This window comes from Gavialis gangeticus, unplaced genomic scaffold (assembly GCF_001723915.1).
Source record: "Gavialis gangeticus isolate Ggan-Ray unplaced genomic scaffold, GavGan_comp1, whole genome shotgun sequence".
NCBI classification, from domain to species: domain Eukaryota; kingdom Metazoa; phylum Chordata; order Crocodylia; family Gavialidae; genus Gavialis; species Gavialis gangeticus.
In genome coordinates, this window is record NW_017729029.1 from 48187106 (window position 1) to 48193994 (window position 6889).

At 42.1% G+C, this 6889-nt stretch overlaps 2 protein-coding genes across 5 annotated transcripts in view; one reads left to right on the plus strand and one right to left on the minus strand.

Moving 5' to 3' along the window:
• Positions 1 to 2848, plus strand: part of COL4A6 (collagen type IV alpha 6 chain) — a 244931-nt gene extending 242083 nt beyond the window's left edge. For all 3 annotated transcript variants that reach the window (XM_019521549.1, XM_019521550.1, XM_019521552.1), the window contains one exon: positions 941 to 2848. In XM_019521549.1, the coding sequence (XP_019377094.1) occupies positions 941 to 1201 (261 nt within the window). In that variant the 3' untranslated portion in view covers positions 1202 to 2848. The remainder of the gene's footprint in view (positions 1 to 940) is intronic.
• ATG4A (autophagy related 4A cysteine peptidase) overlaps positions 2753 to 6889 on the minus strand; it is a 23539-nt gene continuing 19402 nt past the window's right edge. For both annotated transcript variants that reach the window (XM_019521553.1, XM_019521554.1), the window contains exons 11-13: positions 5272 to 5328; positions 3976 to 4087; positions 2753 to 3681 (exon numbers count right to left, since the gene is read on the minus strand). In XM_019521553.1, coding sequence (XP_019377098.1) covers positions 3617 to 3681; positions 3976 to 4087; positions 5272 to 5328 — 234 coding nt within the window. In that variant the 3' untranslated portion in view covers positions 2753 to 3616. The remainder of the gene's footprint in view (positions 3682 to 3975; positions 4088 to 5271; positions 5329 to 6889) is intronic.

A 6889-nucleotide genomic window follows, 5' to 3' on the forward strand; every position in this document is an offset into this window, starting at 1 on the left:
TCCATCCCCCCACCCCTTCCACCACAACAGACTTACCAGCTGAATGTGGCTGGTCTCCATGCTGCTGGGCTGAGCTCCTCACTGCCTGCATGCTGCGGTGCAGCTGTGCACATGCACAGGGCATTTATTAGCCACATTAGCCAAAAAAAGCCAGTTGCTGATGCTGTAAATTTTCCTTATATCTGTGCTGATCCAATATGGCACCGATGTACGGGTGCACCTCTAATAACCTTGGTCCGATTGCTGCCATTTAGCTAACTTCTCAATCATGCTGGTAGTTTACAGTGGGGGTGAAGAAAAAGGAACATTACTGGGAAGGAGACTATAATCCAGGGGCGGGCAATTATTTTGGGCGGAGGGCCACTTACTGCGTTTTGGCAAGCCATTGAGGGCTGCATGACAGGCAGCCAGCGGCAGCTAAATATTAATTTTCTAAATTTCTTAGGGGCCCTATGGGCCAGATAGAATGGCCTGGCGGGTCGCATTTTGCCCACCCCTGCTATAATCCATCAGAAACAATTATTTTAAACACAGAAGTTGCCCATTAAACTATAGTACAATCTTGCTTCTATCTCTGTGGTTTTCTCCATAGTTTTAATTTTTTGTGAACTGTTGTTACGTCACTACGTAAGGAGTTGTTACGTGACTGTAAGGAGACCCTGAAGAGAGCACAGGGAGCTTTACCATCTCCCAGTTTTCTAACAGGATCACTTTGCAAGTGAAAAGCTGTTTTTCCATAGTGCTTTGGCTAAACAGACATTCAGCCAAGGTTCGGTATTCTTGTACTTTAACAATAGGCTGTACCCAAGTAACAGGTAGTTGAGGTGCAATTTATAGAGTTCCCCATTTTGTTCCCTGCAACACAAGGACCCCAGGAGTCCCCTGTGCAATTATTTGTTCTGTTTGCTTGGAGCTCATGGAATGAATATCTTCATTCCAGCACACAGCAGCTGGTGCAGAAGGAGGTGGCCAGTCCCTTGTCTCACCTGGCTCTTGCCTGGAAGATTTCCGTGCTACTCCTTTCATCGAATGCAATGGTGCCAGAGGAACCTGCCATTATTTTGCAAACAAGTACAGCTTCTGGCTGACAACTGTTGAGCAGAACCAGCAGTTTGTCGGTGCTCCTCCCTCAGAAACTCTGAAAGCAGGGCAGCTTCGAACACGAGTGAGCCGTTGCCAAGTATGCATGAAGAACTTGTAGCAAAACCAAATGAAACAGCAACAGAAAACTTCCGAGTCCAAACCTCAGTGATTTGAAGAAATAGGAAACAGATCAGCCTTTTCTGTGCTGGGTTTTATGGATGGGTTATGACAGTCAAGAACGTATGGAAACTGTCTGCAAGTCCATGAGGAACATGACTTAACACAGAAGAAAAGAGGGATACACTAATGCTCTGAAAGCTGTTTTATGGAACATGGTGCTTCATATTTGTTTGTCTGTTCCTGGCTACCTCAGAAAGTGTCTGTGCCTTTCATTTAGTTTACACAGTGATAGATATTTCACATTACACTGCCCATCTGTTCTAGGTGCTCTTCTTTGGCTAGTTAAGAGGGTGTTTTTTTAAACAAGTTTGTTTCACTTATGAATTGTCTTTGCAGAAAAAGCACCTGATCTGGCTTGAGGAAATGGACCTTGATTTTGCAATGAAATGTGCAACTGAAGTAGATTTTCAATAGGAAAAGAACAGAACTTTGAAGCGGTTAAAGTGAATCATTGTCTCAGAGGTGTAAGTGTTAGGCTGGCTTGCCTGGGAAGGTCCTAGTTTTAAAGATGAGCTACTTCATTTAGCAACAGGGAGCACTCTTTGGGTTCTGGCTTACTCTGGTGACTTCAAAAGTTATCCTGGTGAAAACTTGTGGATCTTTGTATCTCCCTGAGCTGAAAGCCACTTTTTGTGATTATTCACAGCTTCTCTCTGCTGAACTGTCATGTAAAATGTATGGTTCAAGGTCTGCGGTTACCCTTTTTCACTCTAGCAGTGAATTAATTCTGGTGTGACCACCAGAATAATTCAATATGCGTATAACATTTTCTTTCCGAGGTAGCCTTTGGCACAGTTATTTTCTAAGTCTTAGAACTGTGTATCTTTTAAAACGTAGAAGCTTTATAATACAGCATTCAAGTTCATGAAAACATGGAAATAAGCTGTTATTGGATATATGTTTATACAACTAAAACACCTTGTACTGTATTCCTCATCCTCTAGGATTTATTTCTGCTACTCACTATCTTTTAAAAAATTATTATATTTTTAATTCACTGTTAAATAGTCAAATTCCCTGCAGGGTGTAACTGCACATCAGGTATCACTGATTGGCCTTCCCTTAAAATACATAGGAAAAATCCAGTATGCCAGTCTTGTGAATTAATAACTAGGACTTAAGCTGTTATTGTCAGCTTCTCTTTCTGCAGTAAGTTTGATGAGGCCACTATGTATGAACATATTAGGAGATGTGAAATAAGTGCCTTGTAAATTCCCTATGGTTTCTTTTACAACTGAAGGACAGACTTCTACAGAAATTGCTATTGGTGTGAAGCTGAGGCTCTTTTTACCACATGATGATGATTCTTTATTACAGGCTGAATAAATCTTATCCAGTGAAGTCCTTAGGCATGTGCTCTGCTTTTACCAACGTGGACCTGACAGGGTAACAAGGCAACTGTGTCATTTTTCCATGTGCGGATTTGAGACAACTCTTTTATATTTAGTCAGTTGAAGCAAATTCACAAAATGTAGCAACATACAACCTATGAAAAGCTTAAGAAATTTATTAGATGCACAGATAAAGTGCTGTAACACAAACTCATGTAAATCTATTTAAAAATAAATAAGATACTGTTAAACCACCCTTGACTCTTTTTAACTCTGAAACAAAAAAAAAACAAAAAAAACAAAAAAAAAAATCAACCTAACATTTTAATGATTTGAACTTAAGGTCAGGGTGAAATATCTCATAACTATAGCAGTGATCGTGATCCATACCAGCTAATAAAGTCTCCTGTTCCTTTTCAGGTTTCTCAGAAACAGGAAAGCCATTGCAAAATGTATACATTAGACATAGTTCCTTTCACAGAAACATTTTTGTAATAAAGTGTGGTTGCTCAAATACATGTTAAAATATTTAACAAGGAAATAATCTTCTCCTGATCCAGTTGATCTTATAACAAGACAGCGTATTTAATCGTATGATGCAGCCCACAGGAGGGAACAAAAGTAAACATCCTCCCTCAGCGCAATACTGTTTTGTTTTAAAAGCTAAACTATTGCATTATAATATGAGAGCAAGAATACCCATTGGGACAATCCGTCTTCAAAGGTAGAGCCCAGTAATATACCACAGTCATTACTCTGATACGTTGATTTTGTCTTCACCTCAAAAGGTTCGTGTCTCTTTGAATAAGATTTGCACTGGAAAGAGATTCTCTTTATGCATCAGACTACAGGATCCATACCTTCTCTTTCCTTCTGGGGAAGATCTTCATAAACCATTGTTGTCCGAGCTGTGCATGCTACTAAAATTTGTGCTCTGTCCTTAATTTCAGGCACTTTAGGGCTAAAATGGCTGTTTAAGTCAATATAATATGTTCAACACAGAAAAGTCATTACAGCTTCCTTCATACGCTCAGGATCTCAAACTCTTCCTCCAATTCAAATAGTTTGTCAGTAGATTCTATGAGTTCTGCCAACAAAAATTGAAACAGTTGTTGAATTCCAAAACACACTTACTGCTTTTTACTTCGGAGGACTTTTTACAGCAAAATTCTGTAGGCCTAAACTACTCTTTGCTAGAAATCATATTTAACCTCCTGATGACAGCTGTCTGGAGCTCAAGTTACTAAAAGCATTAAAGAATATCACATCTTGTAAGAACCTGACATTAATCAAAGGTGGAATAGTTATATTTTGCTAAGTTTTCATCCCAGTACAATGAGGAACATAGTGCTAGAGTAGTACACTCAAGTTAGTATTGTACCTGCTCCTGTTGTTGTCACTTCTGGTTTAGTTGGAGGTATGAAAGGAGGCCAATGTGGTGGATGCTTCTGGACTAACTCAAACATCCGCAGACTCTGCTGCTTTAGAATCTCCTGGGAATAGAGCACTTTTTTAAAAAAAGACGCAGCAAATTAATGGAACTTCAGATACTAGAATTGACTGGTTAGTAAAAATTGCGAGATGGGAAACAAAAAGGAAACCCAACCACCTTCTGCAGATATATGACAGTTATAGTTTGTGACCCTCTTTAAGACTGCTGTTGTATGGTTCCATATGTAGTGACCTTCCCCAGTTAGAAGCAGGCACAGAAGACTGATCTTTGCAAGCTGTCACAAGTTGTCAGCTGCGTTATAATTAGCTGTGAAATCAACACTAGCTATAATTGTTCATGAGCAGAAAACTGATAGGAATGTATTTCATACTATCCCTATCTTTTTAAAAGGGAAAGAAATGGCTCCCAGTTGGATTTTATAATCAAATGCATTTCTGAATGACAGGAGCAAGGGACAAACTCAGTAGCTCCAGAAATTAATGGATTTCGAAGGATCGTTTTTGTTCTAGAGAGACTGGTTATTATTACAGCCAAATTCCACGGTAGTTCAGCCTGGAGAATAATGTCAAGCCTAATTTAAAAAAGACATTAAAACAGTTTACAAATGTCTTCCTGGAGAAATCTTCAGTTGGTTTTACAGATGTTTCCTGGGGTCTGAAGTCACTTGGCGTTTGGCTTTAAAACATACCACAAACACACACCAGTGTCTTAAAAATGCAAGTGTTATCTCAAGTATTGGTCCTGCAAGAGTCTGAAAATCTTCAGCACCCACTGATTCAATGGGAGTTGAGGGACTTCAGTGCTTTACAGAATCAGACCTATGCTACTCAATGAACCATGTTACCTTTATGGTTAGACACCTAATAGGACATCACAAATAAGAAGAGACAAGTGTCACAGAAAAGCAGTTAAAAATACAAGAACTAGATTTTAAAAGTACGTATCTTTAGCAGCTTAAAGAGATGTTAAGTTACTTTAAAGATGTCTCTCTTTACCCACTTTCCAAATGACACTGGTTTTTGAAGCGCTGTACATAGCTTTTGCTCAGCACGTCAACAGCATTCACCTCCCTTTTCACCTTAACTGTATTCTTCCATCCCAAAGAAGGCATGTGACACATTTAAATACCATACACAGAGACATTTAAAGGGAAATTAACATTTTACCAAAACAATGTGTGCACACTTTGATGTGGATTATATTAAGAAAACATTGCATGATTACCTTTTGTACAAGACTACACCAGTTATCGAAGTCCTTCTCTTCTTTACAAAAGAAGCCCTGGGGGGGAAAATACACACTTTCATTTGCAAGCTGTAAGCAAACATGGTATTAGAAAATAACGTAGAACAGAGCTCATGTTCTGCCATAGCACATATGATCATTAGTTGCAAGATCCATGGTATGTAGGAGATTAGGGGATAGATCTTCAGTTGGTGCAGAATGGCAAAACAAAACACAAGGCAACAGACAGACATGAACGTGATGTTTACTGCTCTTCCTCTTGAACTCAGCCTGTATTACCTCCCCTACTGCCCTGTCTTGTCTATTTATATTATAAACTCTCTGGAGTCGAGACTAAACATGTTTGCAGAGTGCCTAGAATAGGGGCCCCACTCTTGATTTTAGGACCTTTATGTTCTACCATAATACAAATAACAGTAGCAGCCTCATTCAATGGATGAGATTTACAACAGCTGTAAATCTGGCCGCAAGTTAATACCTGCCGTAGGGTGAACTGCCATGTAAGTTACACTGTCAGGAAGGTGACTGCATTGTGAATTGTTGCTTATTATTAAATGGCATGACTGACTGCTTCACCTTCTGGCTTGTGTATTTGCATGGTTAATTATTAAGCAAATATTTTTCCAGTAAAAAGAGTAGGGTTACTAATAATAAATATGCTAATAGGAACTTTTTATATTTCAAAAAGGTTTAGAAATACTGGGCCCAGAGAAGAATTAGGAATAACCCAACTGAAGTCAATGCTTGCAACTGAAGCATGCAAAATCAGAATTGGAGTCCCCAGACATCACAATATTCCTGTAGAGCAGGGGTGGGCAAAATACAGCCACGAGGCCATTCCATCCGGCCCGCCGGGCCCTTAAAATATTTGGAAAATTAATATTTATCTGTCTTCAGTTCCTGTCAAAAATGACAGAAACCAAGGGCAGTAGGACCCAGGGGAAGCCTGGTGGGCTCCCACAACAGCAGGGCCCACCTGGCCCTGCCCCCCAAGCCAGAAGTCCCAGCAGGGGCTTCTGGCCTGGGACCGTGTAACTGCACCGTGCCAGAACCTCGGGGCAGGGCGGGCAAGGAAGGAGCTAAGGGAAAAGCGGTCCCTCCCCTACCCCATGGCTGGTGTTCCCTGCTGCACCTGCTCACAGCCCACGCAGGGCTGTCTGGAGCAGGCACAGGCAGCCCCAGGCAGGCTTCAAGCAGCTGCAATGTGGAGTGCCAGCCACGGGGCAGGCGAGGGGCTGCTTTTCCCGCACTCGGTGCCAGCTTCTAACACGCCCTCACAGCCAGCTTGGGCCCCGCGCTGGCTCCGGACTCATCCATCAGGGCTGTGCTGTGGCGGCAGCAGCTGTGGCCCCCCCCCGCTTGCCATGTCGGGCAGTATTTGTTGCTGCTGCTGCCTGCCCGGAGCTCGTGCGCTGGGCAGCCCAGAGACAGCAGAGGCAAACGCTGCCCAGTGTGGCAAGCAGGGGGGCCACAGCAGCTGCGGCGCAGCCCTGGCACTGGGGGTAGGTCACAAGCTGGTGCTGAGCATGGGAAAAGCAGCCCCTCACCCGCCCCATGGCCAGCACTCCGCACTGCAGCTGCCCACAGCCCACCCGGG